This window comes from Schistocerca piceifrons, chromosome 3 (genome assembly GCF_021461385.2).
Source record: "Schistocerca piceifrons isolate TAMUIC-IGC-003096 chromosome 3, iqSchPice1.1, whole genome shotgun sequence".
NCBI classification, from domain to species: domain Eukaryota; kingdom Metazoa; phylum Arthropoda; class Insecta; order Orthoptera; family Acrididae; genus Schistocerca; species Schistocerca piceifrons.
In genome coordinates, this window is record NC_060140.1 from 87,714,153 (window position 1) to 87,741,971 (window position 27,819).

A 27,819-nucleotide genomic window follows, 5' to 3' on the forward strand; every position below is an offset into this window, starting at 1 on the left:
ACATAGAATTCAGAGAGGATTAATATTTATTTAATAAATAGTTGTTTTGTTGTGTGAAGAAATGAGAGTGAGTGAGAGTCTATATGTGGGACATACGTAAAGATTCACTATTATCTTATGTTAAACATTACGTAACTACGTCATGGGAAAGTGTGACGCAAGCGGTTGCAACGAAATCTGTAATTTCCCTACCTTGCTGACGTATATCCAAGGGTACTTGCTTTTGTAAGAAGGCAGCCAGAATAGCCATTTACGAAGTAACGATTTTCTAAAGTCATTTTCGAGATTAGTTTTTTTCGTTTGGTTTTGTTAAGCATTTTATTAAGATTTGAATGATGAAGTGACTTAAATGCACGTGTGAATATTGATTGGCGAAGGACAGTTTTGGCCCGAGATAGAAGTCGAAGGATTTTTTTGATTGGCTTGTCATTTTGAACAACCAATCAGAGTTAAGCATTTCCAGCACATTTGAGGTAGTTATAGGCTCTGGAAGGAACGGGATTAGGGAGTCAGAAGCTGTCGGACGTACAGGTCATGTTGGACGTGTCCGTCTACGTCATGAGTACAATGAGGAAGTTACTGGTATCTATTGCCGTGAAAACAGTTGCGTTTACGGACAGACTGGAAATTTGAGCTTTGTGGACTGTTTAGTTGGAGAGATAAACGCGTGTGAACACCTTTGTAGAATTCCGCGAGTCATGTTTCATTTTCAGCTATGGAATAGTTGTCGAGGAGTTTCTTTACTACAAATCCACTGAGGAAGACCGAATGTGGAAGTCGTATATTGTAGCAGAGCATCGACTGTAGATCACTTAATAATTCGGGTCGGACTTAAGTACATTTCTGGCTGTCTTGCTTGTATACTGGGTTGTATGAACTGTGAACTGAGGACATTGATATTGGTCGTTTAAAGAAATACAGGCTGATGGCTAATTCTTTAATTTTGAAACTAAAGAAACAAATAATTTGTTGCGGAATTTTGACATTTTTTCTAAAAGATTGAAGCAATCGCCCTCCACCCGAAAATCGTTATAAGTTATTACTGGATAGTTTGCTACCAGAGTTTACGCGGACTTTGCAAACGTAAGTATTGACGGTTGAGCCAGGGTAAAAATTGTTGTTTTGAAGAGCGTGTTGCAGCGCATAGTGTGAAGCAGTCGCCCTCCGTTTCTGGCGGTGGCGCCGCTGTGGCAATCGCAGCTTTGATGTCTCCCTCTGGTGGGGCGCTATGAGCTCTCCAGTTGGTCAGTTGGTCAGCCGGGTCAGTGTGGGGCACTCAGTGTCTGGCTGTCGTCCGGAGTGCTTGTATGTGTTAGGCCGCCACTTCGAATTTGTTCCGGCAGGTCATTGGCGATTGGATCGATCGATTGGTCTGTCGCGCACTGAGGCACGAGATGACTTGTCCGTCTTCAGCGTCGGCGCATGTGAGGTCGCCACGTGAGTCCAGTGGGCCGCGCCGTATAGCGAGACGTAGTGGCTTCGCGGCCGACACGAGAGCAACAGGAGTCAACCCACGACGTAGGTCTGGCCGGCGCGAGCTGCGACGCCGTGAGACGGGAGATCGGCGCGCCTTCCTGCGTCCGTTGAAGCGGCTGGCAGCGGACGGTTCGGGAGAGCGATTTGGGGGGGGGGGGGGGGGGGAGGCTGCGCCAGGTCTTCGCCAGACATCGCAGTTTATTAGAAGTTAAGTGATTCGTGATGTTTCATTCTGTTTCATTCTGTTGTTTTCTTGGTCAGACTCTCGTCCCCAGCTTGCTCGTCTGTCTCCCGTCAGCATTTGGCAGTTAGTGTCTGTCTGTCTGTCTATCGGTCCGCCGTACGTTAATAGCTGCCTCTGTCATGTTTGTCGGATTCGGTGTTAAAGAATTTATTGCTTGAAGTATAACGGCCGAATTCCTGAAATATGTTATTATTTTGCCTATCATCTTGAGAGCCGGTATATGTGTAATGTAGAGCATGTTTGTATATTGTATGTAAGACTGCATTTCATGGGTTATTATTTAAATGGTCAGTTTAGTATATAAAGTTGCCACCCTTCCACCGTAAGAGTTTTTTTTTTTAAAGTCAATTTGCACTTTCGGTGGCAAGTTAATTTTTTTATTGTTAGTGTTTTGTACCATTTCCAACCCTCAGACTGGGTGCATAGTTTCTGTGCTTGTGTGAGTTGGCCGGCCGGAGTGGCCGTGCTGTTCTAGGCGCTACAGTCTGGAGCCGAGCGACCGCTACGGTCGCAGGTTCGAATCCTACCTCGAGCATGGATGTGTGTGATGCCGTTAGGTTAGTTAGGTTTAATTAGTTCTAAGTTCTACGTGACTGATGACCTCAGAAGTTAAGTCGCATAGTGCTCAGAGCCATTTGAACCATTTGTGTGAGTTGTTAAAATTTTTAGTTTAAAGTAATCTGGTGTGTTGCAGATTTGCACCAGTGTAGTATTTCAGAGGTTGTTGTGAGCGGTCGTGACTACGGCCGTGTCAAAAGGGAGCGGCAAGGTTCTCAGCCCGAAAGCTCATACTGTCAATATTCTTTTTTTTCGGTCTCTGAACAAAATTGTAACTTGACATTTTGAGGGTGCTTTCTGATTATAATTTTAAATCTGTTTAAAAAAAGGGCTTTTAGGAATAAAATTTCCATTTGTTGAAAGAAAATTAATTTGTTTTCATCAGTCACCCACTGGCAACTACTTCCACGCTCACATAGCGTGATTAAATGTGGTATGTTCTTGATGAATCACTAGTAAATAAAGTAAATTCTTAAGAAAAGGTTTCGAAAGTAAATTCACGGTTCAATGGTGATCTTCTTCAAAGCTGCTTTTAACGTCGCCTGAACAGTATCTACGTATTCAGAGAAACGGGCTGGTGATCTGACGCCGTAGGGAGGCAGGTGGATCTTTTTGTAGTGCTCAGTACGACGAGAGACAGTGAGCAATAACAATCACGCAACGCTACGCGACTCTTAACCTTCCAAGCCGTAACATCAAATGCAAGAAGGAGCAGCCGATTTGCTCCATTTGCCTAAGTTGGAGGAAGTGCGCAAGATTCAAACTTTGACCCTGTACTGTAGGGTAGTGACACTAAAACGTTCCTTATGCTGACTATACAAACGATCCCTACCCCAAAGGCTTTCCAGAATACTTGACCATATCTTCCTGTCACCAATAGAACCCGGGGTATAAGCACAGGAAAATCCCGTTTTTATGCGCGGCTGATTAGAACATAATAGTTACACATGGAGTCGGATGCATACCGATTTAGTAAATAAATTATGAACCCTGTCTTCTTGTACTCATACTACTGAACTTTATGTAGTTGTATCTGATTTCATTTTCTAGCTCTGCTAGGGATTAACCTCAGTGAAGGCGTCTGCACACATTTTGCCTGAAGCGTATCGCTCTCTAAAGGCCATTTCACACGACTGGCCGACTCACAGACACTAGACCACTGACTCAGTTCGATGGCTAACGACTTATTGTCCCTACGTAACGAGAAAAATGAAGTCGGCGAACATTTTTAATGTTGTATGTCCCAATAAGCCAGTGATTTGGTCCTGTAGCAAGAGATTTTCATCTCTGTCAAACTAGAGAGCAACAAGTGGAGACATGCATATAGACACGGTTTAGTTGGTGGTCGAGTATGGACTGCTGTGGAGTGTCTACTGAACAAGATATGCAAAGCGAGGGTGACTCAAGCAATGTACCTCGTAGCAGTACTTATACTGTAAGAAGTGGAAGAATCACCAAAAGATTAAAAATCGGTTATGGAAATGTACTGACCGCAAAGATATTGTTGAGGCCAGCCACCTACGTGTTCCTTAGAACAGTTGCAGTTTAAAATCCAAATGAATACCGTGCTATTGTTTATTCATTCATTTACTGCTTGCTGAAAACCTGCGCTCTTGTCTAGAGTTTGAAGAATACAGTCTCTTAATACATGGAATATCCACTACATACTGGTTTGTTTTTAATTATGTTTCTAAAAGTGCTCTAACAAAGCTAGTTTATAACCTAACAAGAAGTACACTACTGGCCATTAAAATTGCTACACCAAGAAGAAATGCAGATGATAAACGGGTATTCATTAGACAAATATATTATACTAGAACTGTCATGTGATTACAATTTCACGCAATTTGGGTGCATAGATCCAAAGAAATCAGTACCCAGAAAACCACCTCTGCCCATAATAATGGTCTTGATACGCCTGGCATTGAGTCAAACAGAGCTTGGATGGCGTGTACAGGTACAGCTGCCCATGCAGCTTCAACACGATACCAGAGTTCATCAACAACAGTGACGAGCCAGTTGCTCGGCCACCATTGACCAGAAGGTTTCAAATGGTGAGAGATCTGGAGAATGTGCTGGCCAGGGTAGCAGTCGAACATTTTCTGTATCCAGAAATGCCCGTACAGGACCTGCGACATGCGGTCGTGCATTATCCTGCTGAAATGTAGGGTTTCGCAGGGATCGAACGAAGGGTAGAGCCACTGGTCGTAACACATCTGAAATGTAACGTCCACTGTTCAAAGTGCCGTCAATGCGAACAAGAGGTGACCGAGACTTGTAACCAATGTCACCCCATACCATCACGCCGGATGATACGCCAGTATGGCGATGACGCATACTCGCTTCCAATGTGCATTCACCGCGATGTCGCCAAACACGGATGCGACCATCATGATGCTGTAAACAGAACCTGGATTCATTCGAAAAAATGATGTTTTGCCATTCGTGCACCCAGGTTCGTCGTCGAGTACACCATCGCTGGCGCTTCTGTCTGTGATGCAGCGTCAAGGGTAATCGCAGCCATGGTCTCTGAGCTGATAGTCCATGCTGCTGCAAACGTCGTCGATCTGTTCGTGCAGATGGTTGACGTCTTGCAGACGTCCCCATCTGTTGACTCAGGGATCGAGACGTGGCTGCACGATCCGTTACAGCCATGCGGATAAGATGACTATCATCTCGACTGCTAGTGATACGAGGCCGTTGGGATCCGTCTGTAAGATGTCATCTTCGTGGTGTAGCAATTTTAATGTCCAGTAGTGTATATGTAGAAACTACATCTAATTATGAACAAATTGAAAGGAAAGTAAGTAATTAATAAAACGAAACCAGAAATCAAAATAATAAATACTTTTTAAAGCCTTCACCAACGTGCAAGCCACTGCATGTGTCATAGTCAAAAGTACTCGTATTATTATCCACACGTATTATTCAGTCCAAGGTATTTCTCATTCTAGGAGGACCTTATCGGTGACATTACCCCATATTTAAACGTCGGAATGTTGCCTCATTATTCTATTAGAAGTGGTGTGGGTTGGATTCCAGCGATCCGCTACTCGTTTATTAGAAGTTATTCCGACAAAAGGAAAATAAGAACCAGTTTTATGTATTCATAGTACTAGATGTAGTTTGATGACGATGACACTCATTAAACGACGAAATAAACTGTACAAGGGCATATTTTACATCACACATGCCTCCACGTAAGAGTATAACAAATTTAACTATCGTTCATCCTTTCTAGGAATCATGTTGTGCAACCACAGTAAACACAGATTAGAGAGCTGAGTGCCGAAATTCATCAAACGGACGCCTTTGAGACCTGTCGGTGAGTGATTTGGGGTAATGGGAGGAATCCAACTGTCTGCCGTCCACTAATGTAAACTGGGTGCCCAAAAGAAACGCCAAGGGTTGTTTCATTTAAAGACGTGCTGTGTATGACGCCCTAATGTTGCAACTAGATGTGGTACCGACACAAGTGTTGACATAATACCTGGGCAGTTCGATACAGACTAGTGTGTAACTAGCATAGTAGCACGTCGCTAATTAACCGAATCTGAACGTGTGTTGATGGTGCAAGACAAGTAGTTTATAGTATACTGGAGATTATACGAATGTTAACATTTCCGAGGTCACCACTGACTGATGTTGATCTTCATTACCACAATGTTTCCACCCATTTTAATTGCCACACAGGACGCCCACAGGTGTGATCAACGGACGTCACATCACCTCCGCGGAGCCAAACGCTGCGATCGACGATCTACATTGAGTCAGATAGCCTTCGATTTGAATGTGGGGCATCGGGAACCCATTCTTACGAGGGCTACAAGGAGTGAAAGGGACCGTGTAGGATCAGCAGCCGGCGCCCGACATCATATCCAATACCTTCTGTCTTATTGTCTACTCAGCTGCTTCACTAAATAATTTTGCTCAAAAAGTCGAGTAGCCAATCACTCAGAATTGCTTTAAATTATTGGCCGTCTGTGAACCAGGCCTAGTCTTGAGTTTACGTGACAGCAAAAGCATGCAGCTACCATGCCTGGCTCTTCGTTCACTTGGCGCTGCGCTGCGCCATATGGGCTTTGTCACGATTATACAGCATCTGTTCATACATAATTGATTGACCAAGCCATACAGTGTAACAGGTGTTTACATTTAGGTGTAAAAGTATTAAAATACCAAACTGAATGAAGAGTCCAATAGTCCGCAGTTGTTGTTTATATTGAAGGCGATTTCAACTTTTAAGTTACATCTTCTGATGTACACAAACTTTTACAAAGTAATATTTCGATAATGGAGACATGAAGTTGTCTGACATATTTTAAAATACTGAGTGAAAAGACTTAAAGAAGGTAAGAAATATTATACATCTAGTTGTAGGTGTGGATCGGACACACCCCAGAAAGAACGGGCTTATTCGTATATAAAAAACATGATTTGTAATTTCATACCAAAAGATGGTTAAATTGCGTTTTGCATGCTGCACACAAAATTTGTATTTTAATTTATTCACCCAGACGCGTTTCGCCTTCTTTACCAGGCATCTTCAGTCGGTGTGCTGAAATATTTCACGATTTGTCCTTTTCACACATAGGTTACGGTTTCACATCTAGGTTATAGATTTAAAAACAGTTCCTTGACGTTTTTTTACGAAATGGAAAGGTATTTACAGGTAACTCTTAATTCACTGCATCTAAGCAGACTGCTTGCTTCTCCTCATCTGGCAACCAAGTGGACATCTTACAGTTCACTTTCAGCTCACTGTTTTCATTACACATCACTGTAACTGCCATCTTTTTAATACAGAGATTTATTTGTTTTTCTAAGTGTTAGCAACTGTTTTGTGAATGTGTGTGTGTGTGTGTGTGTGTGTGTTTCTAAGTGTTAGCAACTGTTTTGTGAATGTGTGTATGTGTGTGTGTTTCTGAGTGTTAGCAACTGTTTTGTGAATGTGTGTGTGTGTGTGTGTGTGTGTGCGTGTATTAGAGAGGGAGAGAGGTTTTTTTAATAATAATAATAATTATTATTATTATTATTATTATTATTATTATTATTTCTTTCCTTTCTCAGACATTATGTCTGGTTAAAAATGGAAAGTGACGCGGACCTTGATCAAGCGTGACTTCCTTTTAACTGTACGGTATATGTTACATTGCATTTAGGAACTTTTGGGTAATTGAACATGTATCAACAATTACAGATTTCTGTAGTTGTATATATACGTTTGGATGTAGCTGTATTGCGTTGATGTACTGGTGGATATTGTGTGGTATGACTCCTGTAGCTGATAGTATAATTGGGTAATGTCAACTTTATCCTGATGCCACATGTCCTTGACTTCCTCAGCCAGTTGGATGTATTTTTCAATTTTTTCTCCTGTTTTCTTCTGTATATTTGTTGTATTGGGTATGGATATTTCGATTAGATGTGTTAATTTCTTCTTTTTATTGGTGAGTATGATGTCAGGTTTGTTAAGTGGTGTTTTTTATCTGTTATAATAGTTCTGTTCCAGAATAATTTGTATTCATCATTCTCCAGTACATTTTGTGGTACATACTTGTATGTTGGAACGTGTTGTTTTATTAGTTTATGTTGTATGGCAAGTTGTTGATGTATTATTTTCACTACATTGTCATGTCTTCTGGGGTATTCTGTATTTGCTAGTATTGTACATCCCCTTGTGATGTGATCTACTGTTTCTGTTTGTTGTTTGCAAAGTCTGATTTATCTGTTGTGGTATTGGGATCTTTAATAATATGCTTGCTGTAATATCTGGTGTTTATTGTTTGATCCTGTATTGCAATCATGAATCCTTCCGTCTCACTGTATATATTGCCTATTCTTAACCATGTGTTGGATGTGTCTTGATAGATGTGTGGCCTTGTTAGATGATACGAGTACTTGCCATGTAGTTTTTTCTTTTCCCAATTTACTTTCTTCGTATCTGTTGGTGTTATGTTATCTAAAGGGTTGTAGAAGTGATTATGAAATTGCAGTAGTGTAGCCGATGTATTTATGTGCGTGATTGCTTTGTGTATTTAGCTAGTTTCTGCTCGTTCTATAAAGAATTTTCTTAAATTGTCTACCTGTCCATAATGTACATTTTTTATGTCGATAAATCCCCTTCCTCCTTCCTTTCTGTTTAATGTGAATCTTTCTGTTGCTGAATGTATGTGATGTATTCTGTATCTGTGGCATTGTGATCGTGTAAGTGTATTGAGTGCTTCTAGGTCTGTGTTACTCCATTTCACTACTCCAAATGAGTAGGTCAATATTGGTAAAGCGTAAGTATTTATTGCTTTTGCCTTGTTTCTTCCTGTCAATTCTGTTTTCAGTATTTTTTTAGTCTTTGTCTGTATTTTTCTTTTAGTTCTTCTTCAATATTCGTATTATCTATTCCTATTTTTTTGTCTGTATCCTAGATATTTATAGGTATCTGTTTTTTCCATCGCTTCTATGCAGTCGCTGTGGTTATCCAATATGTAATCTTCTTGTTTAGTGTGTTTTCCCTTGACTATGCTATTTTTCTTACATTATATCATTTCTGAATACTTCTGTTATCTTTAGTAATTGGTTGAGTTGCTGTTTTGTTGCTGCTAGTAGTTTTACATTATCCATGTATAGCAAATGTGTGATTTTGTGTTGGTATGTTCCAGTAATATTATATCCATAATTTGTGTTATTTAGCAAGTTGGATAGTGGGTTCAGAGCAAGGCAGAACCAGAAAGGACTTAACGAGTCTCCTTGGCATATTCCACACTTAATCTGTATTGGCTGTGATGTAATATTATTTGAATTTGTTTGGATATTAAGTGTGGTTTTCCAATTTTTCATTACTATGTTTAGGAACTGTATCAATTTGGGATCTACTTTGTATATTTCCAATATTTGTAGTAGCCATGAGTGGGGTACACTATCAAAAGCTTTTTGGTAATCAATGTATGTGTAGTGTAGCGACCTTTGTTTAGTTTTAGCTTGATATGCCACCTCTGCATCTATTATCAGTTGCTCTTTACATCCTCGTGCTCCTTTGCAGCAGCCTTTTTGTTCTTCATTTATAATTGTGTTCTGTGTTGTATGTGTCATTAATTTCTGTGTAATGACTGAAGTTAATATTTTGTATATTGTTGGTAGGCATGTTATGGGGTGATATTTTGCTGGGTTTGCTGTGTCTGCTTGATCTTTAAGTTTCAGGTAAGTTATTCCTTGTGTAAGTGTATCAGGGAATGTGTATGGGTCTGCAATGTAACTGTTAAATAATTTGGTTAGATGTATATGTGTTGAGGTGAACTTATTTAGCCAGAGATTTGTTATTTTATCTTTTCCAGGGGTTTTCCAATTATGCATAGAATTAATTGCTCGGGTGACTTCATGTTGCAAAATCATCACTTCAGGCATTTGTGGTATCATCTTGTATGTGTCTGTTTCTGCTTGTATCCACCGTGCATGTCTGTTATGTTGCACCGGGTTTGACCATATGTTGCTCCAGAAGTGTTCCATGTCTGTTATGTTTGGGGGATTATCTATTTTAATGTGTGTGTTATCTATTGTCTGGTAAAATTTCTTTTGGTTTGTGTTGACTGTTTAGTTTTGTTTCCTTCTATTTTCACTTTTTTGCATCTTCTAAGTCGTTTGGCCAATGCTTTTAATTTCTGCTTCTTTTCATCTAATTGCTCTATCACTTCTTGTTGTGAGGTTTTACCCAACCTTTTTCGTTTTTTGTCTGATATTTCATTTCTTATAAATTGTGATAGCTGTCCAATGTCTTTTCTCAGTTTTTCTATTCTGATCTGTAGCCTGTGTTGCCATGCTGGTTTTGTGGGTTTCTTCTGTGTGTTGGTTGGTTCTGATCTCTGCCTAGTGCGTATATTTAGTGTAGTGAGTGCTACTACATAAACCAGTAGTTGTAACTCTTCCATAGTTGCATACTCATTATTATTATTATTATTATTATTATTATACACTGAAGAGCCAAAGAAACTGGTACAATATGGCTCTGAGCATTATGGGACTCAACTGCTGTGGTCATAAGTACCCTAGAACTTAGAACTACTTAAACCTAACTAACCTAAGGACATCACACACATCCATGCCCGAGGCAGGATTCGAACCTGCGACCGTAGCGGTCGTGCGGTGCCAGACTGTAGCGCCTTTAACCGCTCGGCCACTCAGGCCGGCCAAACTGGTACACCTACCTAATATCGTGTAGGGCCCTCGCTTGCTCACAGAAGTATCGCAACACGACGTGGCATGGGCACACTCGTGTCTGAAGTAGTGCTGAAGGGAAATCCATAAATCCCTAAGAGTACGAGGGTGTGAAGGTTTATTCTGAACAGCACGTTGCAAAGCGTCTCAGATATGCTCAATAATGTTCATGTCTGGGGAGTCTGGTCACCAGCGGAAGTGTTTAAACTCAGAAGAATGTTCCTGGAGCCATTCTGTAGCAATTCTGGACGTGTGGGGTGTCGTATTGTCATGCTGGTATACTCCAAGTACGTTGGAACACGCAATGGACATGAACGGATGCAGGTGAGCAGACAGGATGCTTACCTGTCAGAGTCGTATCTAGACGCATCAGGGGTCCCATATAACTCGAACTACACGCGCCCCACACCATTACAGAGCCTCCCTCAGCTTGGAGAGTCCACTGCTGACATGCAGGGCCCATGGATTCATGAGGTTATCACCATAGCCGTACAAGTTCATCCAGTCTACACAATTTGAAACGAGACTCGTCCGAAAAGGGCAACAAGTTCTCAGTCATCAACAGTCCATTGCCGGTGCTGACGGGCCCGTGCGAGGCATAAAGCTTTGGGTCGTGCAGTCTTGCTAGGTACACGAGTGGGCTTTCGGTTCCGCATGCCCATGTAGATGATGTTTCATTGAATGGTTCGCACGCTGACACTTGTGGATGACCCAGTACTGAAATCTGCAGCACTTTGCGGAAGAAGTGCACTTCTGTAACTCTGTAGGATTCTCTTCAGTCGTCGTTTGTTCCGTTCTTGCAGGATCTTTTTCCGGCCCCAGCGATGTCGGAGATTTTATCTTTTTCCTGATTCGTGATATTCACGATACAGTCGTGAAATGGTCGACAGGAAAATCCACACTTCATCGCTATTTCGGAGATGCTGTGTCCCATTGCTCGTGCGCGGACTATAACACCACGTTCAAACTCACTTAAATCGTGATAACCTTACATTGTAGCTGCAGTAACCGATCTAACAACTGCGCCAGGCACTTGCTGTCTCAAATTTGCTTATCAATTGGTTCTGGCCCCACCTAAGAGGATGGCACTTATTTCAATTTATTCTTGATTAGGGGTCCGTTAATTGTTATTAGGACACCAAGCCTGCCTATGAATTACGTTAACTTGCATATGATGGAGGTCATACGTCCGTAGCCAAGCCAATGAAATAACAATATGTAAAGAGAATAAGATACTGGATTTGCATTTCCTTTTTGTTCGTGGGTTCACTTTTATCATAAGAGTCGCCTAAACAATTTATATACTCTAAGATTCTTTCGTTCGTAGCCAAGGCCAAAACTGCTATATCTAACTTGGATACAAAATACTGTAAATACCGACACTGTAACAAAATAAACTCTTTGCTAAGCAATTTATTATTAAATGAAATGCTTTAAACTGCTTTGTGGCTTCTGCTGTGAAAAAGACATGAAACATTTTGTAATACTTGAAGTTGCCGCGTAATGGCAGCTGATTGTTGCACACCAGCGATGTTCTGTTTCCTGGCGGCACGGCCGCTAAAAATTGCTAGAAATTGTTTAAAGGTTCAATACACTGACTTCAGAGATCGGAAGGTTACTTTCAATAATAATGACGCTAACATTTCATACATGCATTAACAATTACGACGTACACACCTTTTCAACGTAAATGACTCCATCTCCGACAACAGCGAAAACAAATGTAAGACAGATAGAAGGCTCAGAGACTATTACGACCTCTACTTTTATAGAAAAAGGAAAGACATTATTTTACACTACGGGCCATTAAAATTGCTACACTAACAAGAACTGTAGATGATAAACGGGTGATCATTGGACAAATATATTATACTAGAACTGACATGTGATTACATTTTCATGCAATTTGGGTGCATAGATCCTGAGAAATCAGTACCCAGAACAACCACCTCTGGCCGTAAAAAGGGCCTTGATACGCCTGGGCATTGAGTCAAACAGAGCTTGGATGGCGTGTACAGGTACAGCTGCCCATGCAGCTTCAACACGATACCACATTTCATCAAGAGTAGTGACTGGCGTATTGTGACGAGCCAGTTCCTCGGCCGCCATTGACCACAAGTTTTCCATTGGTGAGAGATCAGGAGAATGTGCTGCCCAGGGCAGCAATCGAACATTGTCTGTATCCAGAAAGGCCCGTACAGGACCTGCAAAATGCGTTCGTGCATTATCCTGCTGAAATGTACGGTTTCGCAGGGATCGAATGAAGGATAGAGCCACGGGTCGTAACACATCTGAAATGTCCACTGTTTAAAGTGCCGCCAATGTGAACAAGAGGTGACCGAGACGTGTAACCAATGGCACCCCATACCATCATGCCGGGTGATACGCCAGTATGGCGACGACGAATACACGCTTCCAATTTGCGTTCACCGCGATGTCGCCAAACACGAATGCGACCATCATGATGCTGTAAATAGAACCTGGATTGATCCGAAAAAATGGCGTTTTGCCATTCGTGCACCCAGGTTCGTCGTAGAGTACAGCATCGCAGGCGCTCCTGTCTGTCATACAGCGTGAAGAGTAACCGCAGCCATTGTCTCCATGCTGCTGCAAACGTCGTCGAACTGTTCGTGCAGATGGTTGTCTTGCAAACGTCCCCATCTGTTGACACAGGGATCGAGACGTGGCTGCACGATCCGTTACAGCCATGCGGATAAGATCCCTCTCATCTCGACTGCTAGTGATACGAGGCTGTTGGGATCCAGTACGGTGTTCCGTATTGCCCTCCTGAACCTACCGATTCCATATTCTGCTAACAGTCATTGGATCTCTACCAACGCGAGCAGCAATGTCGCCATACGATAAACCGCAATCGCGACAGGCTACAATCCGATGTTTATCAAAGTCGGAAACGTGATGGTATGCATTTCTCCTCCTTACACGAGGCATCACAACAACTTTTCACCAGGTAACGCCGGTCAACTGCTGTTTATGTATGAGAAATCTGTTGAAAACTTTCCTCATGTCAGCACGTTGTAGGTGTCGCCACCGGCGCCAACCATGTGTGAATGCTCTGAAAAGCTAATCATCTGCATATCACAGCATCTTCTTCCTGTCGGATAAATTTCGCGTCTGTAGCACGTCATGTTCGTGGTGTAGGAATTTTAATGGCCAGTAGTGTATATAACTGCATTTATCAGAGATGGTAGCTATATTCTTCAGACTGTCTCTGATAAAAAGTAATTATTGTATATTTCAGATTTTTTACTAATGAGTTAGAAAAGTCACACAGTCTTTAAAGTCCCGTTTTGGAGACGTTATACCTATATCATATGACATAGCACTGTAAGTAATCATATTTTGCTAATAAATTACAAATCTTATTTATTGTATAAGAACAGACGCTTTCTTTGTGGGGCGTGTGTGTCCACACCTAGTTTCCTAATTAGATGCCTAATATTTTCTACCTTGCTTAAGTCTGTCCAGTCAGTATCTGAAGATATCTCGGATAACCCATTTCTCTATTGTCAAAGTATTGACTTATAAACATTTCTGTACAGATATACCCCAGAAGACGCAACTCAAAAGAGCCTCTAATCGCCTGCAATAGGAACGGCTACTTCGGACTATTTGACTTTCCACTTCGTTTTAACACATAAATATAAACACCTGTTACACTGTATGACTTGGTCAGTCTGTCATATTTATGAACGGCGATGTCCCCGCTGACTGCCTCACTCACCCACTCATCATTGCCCAGCCAAAACTACTAAGGATAGAAACTTGAAATTTGCATGGGATTTCGGTCTTACACCGTAGGCCTTGTTTACTAAGGAATTTTTCGAAATTCCGACCCCAAGGGTATAAAGTAGGGGATGGAAGACGGTTTTTGAAAAATGTCACTATTAAGGCAATTTTGAGTCAAGCACTACGAAAACTGGTATTCGGTTTCTCGGTCAGAAATAAAGAAATACGTGATTGAGCATTTTTGGCTATTTTTCCGGTATGGAGGTGAAATAACAGGTCATTATTTTTTGGAGTTAATTCTTTATTACAGAACTTCTAAGATATTTTTAAAGCTGCATCTGTGAGAAATGGTATTTGAGCTCTCGGTTCCAAACAAAAGTACGTGTTTCAATATTTTTAGGAATTCAACTTATGAGGGGGTGAAATAAGGGATGAAACTTTTTTTTGAAAATATTTATGACAGCAATGCTAAATTTATGAAAATCTTAACTTCGCTTCTCGGTCGGAGATAAGAAAGTACTGTTTCACTGTTCAGGGGGATCAAAATTTTTATAGAAATATTTCATTATGCAAGCACTTTTGAAGCTAAATCTATGCATATTTGTATTTCGATTCTCTGTTACAAATAAAATATACTCATTTCACCTTTTTGGAAATAATCCTAAGATGTTGAAATGGGGGTGATATGTTTTATGTTATATGTTCTACGAAAACAATCCATTCTGCGAGCATTTTAACGCTAAAACTTTGAAAACTGGTATTTGGCTCTTTTTTTGGAGATGAGAAAATGTATGTTTAACTTTTTTTGGTAAATTCAACCCCTGTGGGGGGTGAAACAAGACCAGAAGACTTATTGACTAACTCATCTTCGTCCAGCCAAAATCGCTAAAGATACAAAGTTGGAATTTGGTGAGGGTGTGGAGCTTACACTGTAGGCATCGTTCAAGAAAGGATTGGTCGAAATTGCACTTCTAAGGGGGTAAAATGGAGGATGAAAGCTATTTGAAAATACCCCGCTATTAAGGTTATCTTGAAGCTAGGGCTACGAAAATTGGTGTTTCGTTTTCAGTCGCAATTTTTTTAAAAAAAAGTACGAGTTTCAGCGTTTCAGAACATTCAATCACTAAGGACGTGAAATAGGGTATGAAACTTTAGTTGTATTAAAAAAAATTTAAATCTAAACCTATGGAAATTAGTATTTCACCCGCCAGGATAGCCGAGAGCGCTAACGCGCTGCTTCCTGGACTCGGGTAGGCGCGCCGGCCCCGGATCGAATCCGCCCAGTGGATTAACGACGATGGCTGGTGTGCCAGCTAGCCTGCATGTGGTTTTTAGGCGGTTTTCCACATCCTACTAGGTGAATACCAGGCTGGTGCCCACGTCCCGCCTCAGTTACACGACTCGCAGACATTTGTAACACGTTCACACTATTTCACGATTTACACTAGATGCAGACAGCTAAGGTACACTAATTCCGTCCCAGGGAGGTATGGGGTGGCGGCAGGAAGGGCATACGGCCACCCCTAAAAATTAACAATGCCAATTCCGTACTTCATCCTGCCGACCCAGCGCACAATGCGGGATAAAGGCGGTAGCAAAAGAAAGCAAACAAAGGAAATTAGTATTTCATTTCTAGCTTAGATATTTAGATACATGCGTTAGGGTGTTAAAGTTTCTATGGAAATATCACCACAAGATGGAAGAAAAAGACGATTATATAACCCTGGATCGCTTTTTGGTCAAAGGCACATTCAGAAAAGACCATGCTTCTATCGCCTTAACCAGGATGGAAAGTTTAGAAGCTCTTGCAATTTGTGTCCAACATAAAATTTGATTAAATAAAGACAAAAAACAAAAAATCTGAGTAGACTGGACGGTCTATGGGAGTGAAGCAGCGGACGCTAAGCTAGCTATTTACAGTTACAGGGTGTTTCAAAAATGACCGGTATATTTGAAACGGCAATAAAAACTAAACGAGCAGCGATAGAAATACACCGTTTGTTGCAATATGCTTGGGACAACAGTAAATTTTCAGGCGGACAAACTTTCGAAATTACAGTAGTTACAATTTTCAACAACAGATGGCGCTGCGGTCTGGGAAACTCTATAGTACGATAATTTCCACATATCCACCATGCGTAGCAATAATATGGCATAGTCTCTGAATGAAATTACCCGAAACCTTTGACAACGTGTCTGGCGGAATGGCTTCACATGCAGATGAGATGTACTGCTTCAGCTGTTCAATTGTTTCTGGATTCTGGCGGTACACCTGGTCTTTCAAGTGTCCCCACAGAAAGAAGTCACAGGGGTTCATGTCTGGCGAATAGGGAGGCCAATCCACGCCGCCTCCTGTATGTTTCGGATAGCCCAAAGCAATCACACGATCATCGAAATATTCATTCAGGAAATTAAAGACGTCGGCCGTGCGATGTGGCCGGGCACCATCTTGCATAAACCACGAGGTGTTCGCAGTGTCTTCTAAGGCAGTTTGTACCGCCACAAATTCACGAAGAATGTCCAGATAGCGTGATGCAGTAATCGTTTCGGATCTGAAAAATGGGCCAATGATTCCTTTGGAAGAAATGGCGGCCCATACCAGTACTTTTTGAGGATGCAGGGACGATGGGACTGCAACATGGGGCTTTTCGGTTGCCCATATGCGCCAGTTCTGTTTATTGACGAAGCCGTCCAGGTAAAAATAAGCTTCGTCAGTAAACCAAATGCTGCCCACATGCATATCGCCGTCATCAATCCTGTGCACTATATCGTTAGCAAATGTCTCTCGTGCAGCAATGGTAGCGGCGCTGAGGGGTTGCCGCGTTTGAATTTTGTATGGATAGAGGTGTAAACTCTGGCGCATGAGACGATACGTGGACGTTGGCGTCATTTGGACCGCAGCTGCAACACGGCGAACGGAAACCCGAGGCCGCTGTTGGATCACCTGCTGCACTAGCTGCGCGTTGCCCTCTGTGGTTGCCGTACGCGGTCGCCCTACCTTTCCAGCACGTTCATCCGTCACGTTCCCAGTCCGTTGAAATTTTTCAAACAGATCCTTTATTGTATCGCTTTTCAGTCCTTTGGTTACATTAAACCTCCGTTGAAAACTTCGTCTTGTTGCAACAACACTGTGTTCTAGGCGGTGGAATTCCAACACCAGAAAAATCCTCTGTTCTAAGGAATAAGCCATGTTGTCTACAGCACACTTGCACGTTGTGAACAGCACACGCTTACAGCAGAAAGACGACGTACAGAATGGCGCACCCACAGACTGCGTTGTCTTCTATATCTTTCACATCACTTGCAGCGCCATCTGTTGTTGAAAATTGTAACTACTGTAATTTCGAAAGTTTGTCCGCCTGAAAATGTACTGTTGTCCCAAGCATATTGCAACAAACGGTGTATTTCTATCGCTGCTCGTTTAGTTTTTATTGCCGTTTCAAATATACCGGTCATTTTTGAAACACCCTGTACTTTAGCTGCAGCTGCCTTAGTCTTAAAATCGTCTCTTACTATGTTACCTGCTGAAGAAGGACAGCGCTGCAGAGAGCTCGCCTGCGAAGGCGACGCGCCCGTCGGCGAGCAGGATGACCTCGTGGAAGAGGTCGAGCACCTCGCTGGACGGCTGGTGGATGGTGCACAGCACGGTGCGGCCCTGGTCGGCCATCTGGCGCAGCATGTGCACCAGCTTCTGCGCCGAGAACGAGTCCAGGCCGGTGGTCGGCTCGTCGCAGAACAGCAGCAGCGGGTCGGTCATCAGCTGCGCGGCGACACAACACACCGCCTCAGCCACTGTGCGTTACGACATCACGTCAACAATGTAACGACTCATATTTTCCGTGGCTAATATTGACTGAAGTGTCCCATTTATATCTGGCGTCCTCTGTCTCCCTCCAATGGCTTTCCTGAGACGCTGTTGAGAGTGTCCCACTAGAAGTAGGGGCTGCTCTCGAGATGGAGGTTTCCGTACGCTGTCCACACACAATTACGTTACTTTGTGCTCTTCCCTTTTCCCTTGTTACGAGGGTCACTCCAAAAGAAATGCACACTGTTTTTGTAAAAATACAATTTTCATTCCGCATGTGTGAAAGTTTTACAGTGTGTAGATACCACCTTCCAGTTTGTTTTCAAACTTAGTTCAACCTGTTCCCGTGAGTGGCGCCGTCACAGCACGTCTTGAAGATGGCTGCTACACTTGACGTTCGTCAGAAGCAACGGGCTGTCATAGACTTCCTGTGCTATGAAAACGAGACAGTGGGAACCATCCACAAGAGGTTGAAAGAGGTGTATGCAGATACTGCTGTCGATCGCAGTACAGTTAGTCGGTGGGCAAGCAAGTTACGTGATGAAAGCGGACACGGCAATATTGAGGATTTTCCTCGCATCGGCAGGTCTCGTAGTGCATACACTCCAGACAATGTGCAGAGAGTTAACGAATTGGTGACTGCTGACAGACGCATCACAGTGAACGAATTGTCACGCTACATTGGGATAGGGGAAGGAAGTGTTTGCAGAATACTGAAAGTGTTGGCATTAAAAAAGGTTTGTGCCAGGTGGGTTCCCAGGATGTTGACAGTGGCTCACAAAGAAACAAGAAAAACGGTATGTAGCGAACATTTAGAACAGTACGAGAATGGTGGAGATGAATTTCGTGGAAGAATTGTGACAGGTGATGAAACATGGCTCCATCATTTTTCACCAGAGACGAAGAGGCAATCAATGGAGTGGCACCATGCAAATTTACTCAAGGAAAAAAATTATTCTGCTGGAAAACTTGCTCGTGGACATCATGCCAAGTGGAACCACCATAAATTCTGATGCGTATGTGACGACACTGAAGAAACTTCATGCTCGACTGAGTCGTGTTCGACCACATGGGCAAAAGCAGGATGTTTTGCTGTTGCACGACAATGCACGGCCAAGTCAAAAAAACCGCGGAAGCGATCAGAAAACTCGGATGGACAACACTGAAACACTCGCCTTACAGTCCTGACCTGGCACCATGTGACTATCATCTCTTTCGGAAACTGAAAGACTCTCTTCGTGGAACAAGGATTAAAGATGACGACTCCCTTGTGCACGCTGCCAAACAGTGGCTCCTACAGGTTGGTCCAGAATTTTACCATGCGGGTGTACAGGCGCTGGTTCCAAGATGGCGTAAGGCAGTTGAGAGGGATGGAAATTATGCGGAGAAAGGAAAATATTGTTCCTAAAGGATGTATCTGCACACTGTAAAACTTTCAAAGATGTAGAATAAAAGATGGATTTAAAAAAAAAATAGTGTACATTTCTTTTGGAGTGACCCTCGTACTTATACATGGGATTCCAAGCCTTGCCGAACCGGTTATCCCTGAAGATGATTTTGCCTTGCGCAACAAAATCAGTTTTTCGCAGCCCTGGAATTGTCTCCCATTGCGATGCATAAGTTTGAAAACAGACTCAGAGCAGCCTACTGTCTTCCCCTGTATGGTAGAAACGTGCGGCGTCCCCTGAAGTCACCCCAGTCCTGTCCACTCTTCGCTCATAGGGTGCCTAAAGGGTGCTGCTTTCTCTGATAGCTATGCAACAATTCAAGCAAATCACGCTAATAGTTTTTATTGCAAACGGAGATTGACAATAATTAACTTTGAATTTACAACGGTGTCGCAAGCGATGGGTGACATTCAAACAATCAAAATCCTTTGCTGTTCATGTGAGCAATTGATATGTGAGCCGTGGCGGGATTGGTCCCAGGACTATCTTTGGTTAGGCACTATCGATTCCCCCTGGCAGAAGTTTGTCTTTGGAGCCTGGGCCGGCTCAGGATATAGCGGACAGTACGGGTGGAAAGGGAACAACGTCGGGCAGGGCACGCGGAAGTGCGCGTCTTAGCGAGACGTTGGAGAGACGACAGCGAGCGGGGTGCGCCTGAGTACGGGCGGCAGTCGGCGCCTGATCGTACTGGGGTCAGTAACAGCGGGCCGGCGCTGTGGCTTCTTGGCAGCCTCGTGAAGCTGTGAATGTGTTCGCTTCCGTGAAGGAATACGCTGTTACTATCGGACTAAGCAAACTGGTCAGCCTGGACGTGGTTTCTCTCTTTACCAAGGTGCCTCTTGTAGATTCATTACACCTGATCGGTAATATGTTTGATGCAGATATTACAACGTTGTTCGAGCATACTCTCTCTTCTAAATATTTTACATTCAACAATGAATTTTATGAACAATCTGACGGTGTCGCCATGGGGAGTCCTTTGTCTCCCCTGGTGGCAAATTTTTTTATGGAAGATTTTGAAGAGAGAGCTCTGTCACTTTTAAAGCGACAGTGTTTTGGCGTTACGTGGATGACACCTTTATAGTATGGCCTCATGGCGTGGACCGTCTCCAGGAATTTTTACATCATATGAATTCCATACATGAAAATATTAAGTTCACTATGGAAACTGAAAAAGATGGTTGTTTGCCGTTTTTAGATATTCTGGTACGGCGCAAGAATGATGGCACACTTGGTCATTCGGTGTATAGGAAACCGACCCATACAGATTTGTATCTGCAAGCTACCAGTTGCCACCATCCGGCACAAACAATGGGTGTCCTTAAAACTTTAATCCACCGTGCCCATACTATTTCTGACGTCGACAGTCTTCAAGCGGAACTGAAACACCTGCAAAAAGTATTCCTGATGAATGGCTTTTCAACTAAGCAAGTGAACAGAGCTATGTAGTCCTACAAACGACGCAGCAAGGAAGAAGAAGAGGTCTTCAGGTCAACGGCTTATCTACCTTTTATTGGGAACATCTCGTCACAGATAGGTAGAATATTGAGGAAGCATCAAGTTAGAGTCATCTTTCGCCCTCGTCCTAAAATATCATCACTGGTGGGATCCGTTAAGGATGACCTGGGCCTACGTAAATCAGGTTTCTACATGATTCCGTGTGATTGCGGCAAGTCATATGTAGGGAAGACAACAAGAACGTTGCACGAACGTATTGTGGAACACCAGCGGCATACTCGCCTTCTCCAACCCACCAAGTCCGCAATCGCTGAACATTGTATTTCTACTGGCCATTGTATGAATTACAATGATACAAAAAGTGTGGCGCAAACATCAAATTTCTGGAGTTCAATTATAAATCAATCCATAGAAATAAAATTGTCAGACAGCGAGACTCTTATCAATCGATATAGCGGTTACCAGTTAAATTCCGCTTGGAATCCCGTTGTAGAGAAACTTCGAGGTCAACGTAGTTATCGGTATAAAGATGAAGATCGATCTGATACCGAAATGCCAAGTTTTCACCGCGGAGGGCGCCAGCCGCAGCGCACGGAGTTGTGAACGCCCACGCTAAACAGTACATGCGCAGCGCATGGGCAATGCAGCCCCTTTGGCTTTAAATACCAGAGCTCAGCGCGTATTCGCTAGTACTCCTCCAGCTGTACTCACCTGAAGATGGCCAAAAGACTTTGTGCCGAAATATCGTGGCAAGATGTTACTGACTTGCGGCAGTTCTCCCGTGTTTTTATGGAACAAGTTTGAACGTGGTGATATAGCCGGTGCACGAGTGGTGTGACACAGCATCTCCGAGGAAGCAATGAAGTGTGGACTTTCCCGTACGACCGTTCCACGTGTGTACTCTGAATGTCAGGAATCCGGTAAAACATCAAATCTCAGACATCGCTGCAGCCTGAAAAAGATCCGATGGTTCAAATGGCTCTGAGCACTATGGGACTCAACTGCTGAGGTCATTAGTCCCCTAGAACTTAGAACTAGTTAAACCTAATTAACCTAAGGAAATCACAAACATCCATGGCCGAGGCAGGATTCGAACCTGCGACCGTAGCGGTCTTGCGGTTCCAGACTGCAGCGCCTTTAACCGCACGGCCAATTCGGCCGGCGATCCATCAAGAACGGGACCAAGGACGACTGAAGAGAATCGTTCAACATGACAGAAGTGCAACGCTTCCGCATATTGCTGTAGTTTTCAGTACTGGGCCGTCATCAAATGTCAACGTGCGAACCATTCAACGAAGTATCATCGATATGGATAATTGGAGCCTAAGACCCACTCGTGTACTGTTGATGACTGCACGACACAAAGCTTTACGTCTCGCCTGGGTCCGTCAACAGCGAAATTGGACTGTTGATGACTGGAAACATGTTGCCTGGTCAGACGAGTCTCGTTTCAAGTTGTATCGAGAGGATGGACGTGCACGGGTATGGCCAACCTCAGTAGTCGATGGGCCTTGCATATCTGCATCGGACTGTTCTAGCTGTTGGAGGCTCTGTAATGGTGTGCGGCGTGTGTAGTTCGAGTGATATGGGACCTCTGGTACGTCTAGATACGACACTCTGACAGGTGACATGTACGTAAGCATCCTGTCTGTTCACCTGCATCCATTCACGTCCATTCTGCTTCCCGACGGACGTGGGCAATTCCGTCCAGAACTGCTACAGAGTGGCTCCAGGAACACTCTTCTGGGATTAAACAACACCACTGGGCATGAAATTCCCCAGACATAAACATTATTGAGCATATCTGAGATGCTTTGCAACGTGCTGTTCAGAAGAGATACTCTTAGGGATTTGTGGACAGCCCTGCAGGATGCATGGTGTCAATTCCCTCCAGCACTACCTCAGATATTAGTCGAGTGTACCAGTTTCTTTGGCTCTTCAGTGTATACAGCGGACTGAGTAGTAAAAAGTGAGAACATTGACTATGAACAGTCTCTCAGTAATAGTCTTACTAGTGGCCATTTTGATACTTTTGCGCGTGTTGTGTTTTATGGTACTCTGAAGCCTAGCGAGCCTCATTGCTGAAGTGTACCTTCCACAATTCACCATGGATTCTGAGTGAAGATTTTCATCTCATCATATATCATGAGTAGTAGTGTTACATTCACAACTCGGCCCCCGCTGATTTCGTATGTTGTGCAGCGTAGTGCAACGTTATTTCAGTTTTTAGCAAACAGAACACAGCATGTTGTTATCAATGGAGAGACGCCTACAGACGTTAAAGTAACCTCTGGCGTGCCACAGGGGAGTGTTATGGGACCCTTGCTTTTCACAATATATATAAATGACCTAGTAGATAGTGTCGGAAGTTCCATGCGGCTTTTTCCGGATGATGCTGTAGTATACGGAGAAGTTGCAGCATTAGAAAATTGTAGCGAAATGCAGGAAGATCTGCAGCGGATAGGCACTTGGTGCAGAGAGTGGCAACTGACCCTTAACATAGACAAATGTAATGTATTGCGAATACATAGAAAGAAGGATCGTTTATTGTATGATTATATGATAGCGGAACAAACACTGGTAGCAGTTACTTCTGTAAAATATCTGGGAGGAACGATTTGGAGTGGAATGATCATATAAAATTAATTGTTGGTAAGGCGGGTACCAGGTTGAGATTCATTGGGAGAGTCCTTAGAAAATGTAGTCCATCAACAAAGGAGGTGGCTTACAAAACACTCGTTCGACCTATACTTGAGTATTGCTCATCAGTGTGGGATCCGTACCAGATCGGGTTGACGGAGGAGATAGAGAAGATCCAAAGAAGAGCGGCGCGTTTCGTCACAGGGTTATTTGGTAACCGTGATAGCGTTACGGAGATGTTTAACAAACTCAAGTGGCAGTCTCTGCAAGAGAGGCGCTCTGCATCGCGGTGTAGCTTGCTCGCCAGGTTTCGAGAGGGTGCGTTTCTTGATGAGGTATCGAATATATTGCTTCCCCCTACTTATACCTCCCGAGGAGATCACGAATGTAAAATTAGAGAGATTCGAGCGCGCACGGAGGCTTTCAGACAGTCGTTCTTCCCGCGAACCATACGCGACTGGAACAGGAAAGGGAGGTAATGACAGTGGCACGTAAAGTGCCCTCCGCCACACGCCGTTGGGTGGCTTACGGAGTATAGATGTAGATGTAGATGTAGATGTACTGATGAAGCAGCGATGCCTGCATACAGACGGAAAAGAAACGTTTGACATTCAAGAATCAAGGGAAGCACTGCTTCACTACTTCTCCATATGCCAGGTGCAGCAAGAAATGGCGATGGTTTTGACTGGAGTGAGCGCGGACGTGACACAGAGTGCCAAATGCAACCACGTAGTCCAGACGTGGGGGACCGGGAGCTATGAGTATTTTGTAGAAACAGGTTTTGCCTGTATGGGCGGACGATGTACAGAACACCTGCTTATAGAGAGCAGCTACGGGGAAAGGACGGCAAAAGGAACATTGCCAACAGATCAACAGGAAAGAACAGCTTTCTAAACACCTCAGCACATTGTTTTTCCAGCTTGTCTCTACCATTGCGCCAATAATTTCATGAAGTACCCTGTGTTGGTTAGAAATATACATTTTTACCTTTATTTGTGCAATGAGCAGGAATACTGAAAAGTGCCTATATGGATATGAACAGGGTCAAGACAATGTTGCCGATGTTTAAACATGTATGAGCTTAGCGCCTTGCATCATGCCTAAGACACAGAAGCGAGCAGACAGATATAATGAGCCACGGTTGTGGCGTGACAGATGCGCTCTGCTCCAGTAGCTAGTTGCAAGTAGTTACGACCATGGCGGAGGGGTGCCAGCATCTTACGGACTACGAAATTATCAGGCTGTTAAAACATTACATTTTGGAAACAAAACTGTATTTGTTGTGATTATTGAGACATTCATTGATTATTGCTAATTTGTTTAGTTATTAGCGTGAATGATGGTGTGAATGTAAGTATTAAATAAATGAGTATTGTTATGTCTGCTAACTGAGAATACGTTAGCGTGAGAACTGCGTACTGAGAGAGTGAACCACACTCAGGGCAAATTGTAAAGTGTAACTAGCCAGTTTATGGACTATGAAAACAAGAAATATTTTATAATAATTTTGTTATTTAAGAGGCAGTCTTTTTGATTTTATGAATTTGTTCTTTTCATAATCGTTCATAAAAGCTATTAAAATGTGACTGATGAAAACTAAAGGACGCGTGATTGCACGGCTGAGTATTAGTATTGGATTGTTGCGATGTAAATGAGCCAAACAGATAACAGCACGTTCGCGCGTATCAAAATACAGCAAGAGAATTGAGCTGTGAAGACTAAGTGCACTTCGGAGCTCAGGCTAGATCATGTTCAGACGCGGATATAAGGAGCTCTGAATAGATGTGCAAATTTTGCGGCCCAGTGATTACAAATTTGATCGAGAAGTGTCGCAAAGTGAATGAGGACGTGTGAGGAAGACGGAAACTTGAAATTCCGATTTTAATTGTTAACTATGGCTGTTGAATATGCCTAACCAAAATACGCGTGCCGTAGTATACGAGGTGCATTCGAGTTCTAAGGCCTCCGATTTTTTTTTCTAATTAACTACTCACCCGAAATCGATGAAACTGGCGTTACTTCTCGACGTAATCGCCCTGCAGACGTACACATTTTTCACAACGCTGACGCCATGATTATATGGCAGCGGCGAAGGAGTCTGTTTTGACCACTGGAAAATCGCTGAGGCAATAGCAGCACGGCTGGTGAATGTGCGGCCACGGAGAGTGTCTTTCATTGTTGGAAAAAGCCAAAAGTCACTAGGAGCCAGGTCAGGTGAGTAGGGAGCATGAGGAATCACTTCAAAGTTGTTATCACGAAGAAACTGTTGCGTAACGTTAGCTCGATGTGCGGGTGCATTGGCTTGGTGAAACAGCACACGTGCAGCCCTTCCCGGACCTTTTTGTTGCAGTTCAGGAAGGAATTTGTTCTTCAAAACATTTTCGTAGGATGCACCTGTTACCGTAGTGCCCTTTGGAACGCAATGGGTAAGGATTACGCCCTCGCTGTCCCAGAACATGGACACCATCATTTTTTCAGCACTGGCGGTTACCCGAAATTTTTTTGGTGGCGGTGAATCTGTGTGCTTCCATTGAGCTGACTGGCGCTTTGTTTCTGGATTGAAAAATGGCATCCACGTCTCATCCATTGTCACAACCGACGAAAAGAAAGTCCCATTCATGGTGTCGTTGTGCATCAACATTGCTCGGCAACATGCCACACGGGCAGCCGTGTGGTCGTCCGTCAGCATTCATGGCACCCACCTGGGTGACACTTTTCGCATTTTCAGGTCGTCATGCAGGATTGTGTGCACAGAACCCACAGAAATGCCAACTCTGGAGGCGATCTGTTCAACAATCATCCGGCGATCCCCCAAAACAATTCTCTCCACTTTCTCGATCATGTCGTCAGACCGGCTTGTGCGAGCCCGAGGTTGTTTCAGTTTGTTGTCACACGATGTTCTGCCTTCATTAAACTGTCGCACCCACGAACGCACTTTCGACACATCCATAACTCCATCACCACATGTCTCCTTCAACTGTCGATGAATTTCAATTGGTTTCACACCACGCAAATTCAGAAAACGAAAGATTGCACGCTGTTCAAGTAAGGAAAATGTCGCCATTTTAAGTATTTAAAACAGTTCTCATTCTCGCTGCTGGCGGTAAAATTCCATCTGCCGTACGGTGCTGCCGTCTCTGGGACGTATTGACAATGAACGCGACCTCATTTTAAAACAATGCGCATGTTTCTATCTCTTTCCAGTCCGGAGAAAAAAAATCGGAGTCCTTAGAACTTGAATGCACCTCGTACAGCGTGGTCGGAAATTCCCGTTACAGACTTCTAGGACTTGTAGAGGGGAGTGAGTACATCGTATTTTGAATAGGAACCCATGTCCCGAAACGTCATCCAACGAGATTACAGAGCGTCAAAGTTATAGCCGCGGGCGTCTGTAAATGTATATATACAAGGGGTGATTCCCCGACGGTGTTGCAGACTTTCTAGGATGATGGAGAACGATAAATGTATTAACCTGAAATAAAGGATCCCTGTACCGGAAACGAAGGTGTCGAAATTTATAAACGAAAAAAGTTTTGATACCTCTGACAGTTGAATACATGTACCGGTTCTCGTATTGCGAAGAGTGTAGGGCTGGTAACTTTCAGTGGTGGTAGTGTCGACGAAAACGAGAAAAAATGTCCAATGAGCGTGGGCTCTAAAGCGCGTACCTTAACAGCTATGAACACTTGCTCAGTAGAGGAGATGTGTTTCACATTAGGGAAGATGAACGAATGGTCATAGGTCTGTAGTCTCTTTGGATGACGTTTGCGGACATGGGTCCTATTCGAAATACGACGCACTCACTCGCCTCTACAAGTCCTAGAACTCTGTAGCGGGACTTTCCGACCACCCTGTATAAGCCGTGACCGCAAACTGAACATTCATAGTGGTCAAATTGTGTGATAAAACGTTTTGTAATCTTTTTGGCATCGGTTTTGGTTAACCACCTAAAGCTGGCTATAATGAGTGAATGTGATAGCGTGTCAATGCGGAAACTATTATTTTAAGTTTCCACGGAACTGGCAGTGTGTTGGTGTCAAACAACTGACAGTATATTAAAGTTTTGACTCGTAAACTACCTTTCAGTTGATCGTTCAGCTAACCTGATACTGAAAAACATTTGTTGCACCCGTTAGACTCGTGTAATACTGCTTGTTGTACTGTGGACCTGACTGCAGAAGGACAAATTACCGCAACGTGAATGGCATAGTTTCTGTGGGACGAACCACAAACAACCG

At 43.3% G+C, this 27,819-nt stretch overlaps 1 protein-coding gene and 1 non-coding gene across 3 annotated transcripts in view; both read right to left on the reverse strand.

Moving 5' to 3' along the window:
- Positions 1 to 27,819, reverse strand: part of LOC124789591 (protein scarlet-like) — a 189,938-nt gene that overhangs the window by 76,830 nt on the left and 85,289 nt on the right. For both annotated transcript variants that reach the window (XR_007016140.1, XM_047257002.1), the window contains exon 6: positions 17,752 to 17,990. Coding sequence is in view for 1 of the 2 variants with exons in the window: in XM_047257002.1 (XP_047112958.1) it covers positions 17,752 to 17,990 (239 nt within the window). In the remaining variant the exon portion in view is untranslated. The remainder of the gene's footprint in view (positions 1 to 17,751; positions 17,991 to 27,819) is intronic.
- On the reverse strand, positions 10,369 to 10,452 carry Trnaa-ggc. The gene is given in 2 exon segments: positions 10,369 to 10,403; positions 10,413 to 10,452. It is a non-coding gene; the product is annotated as a tRNA-Ala (tRNA).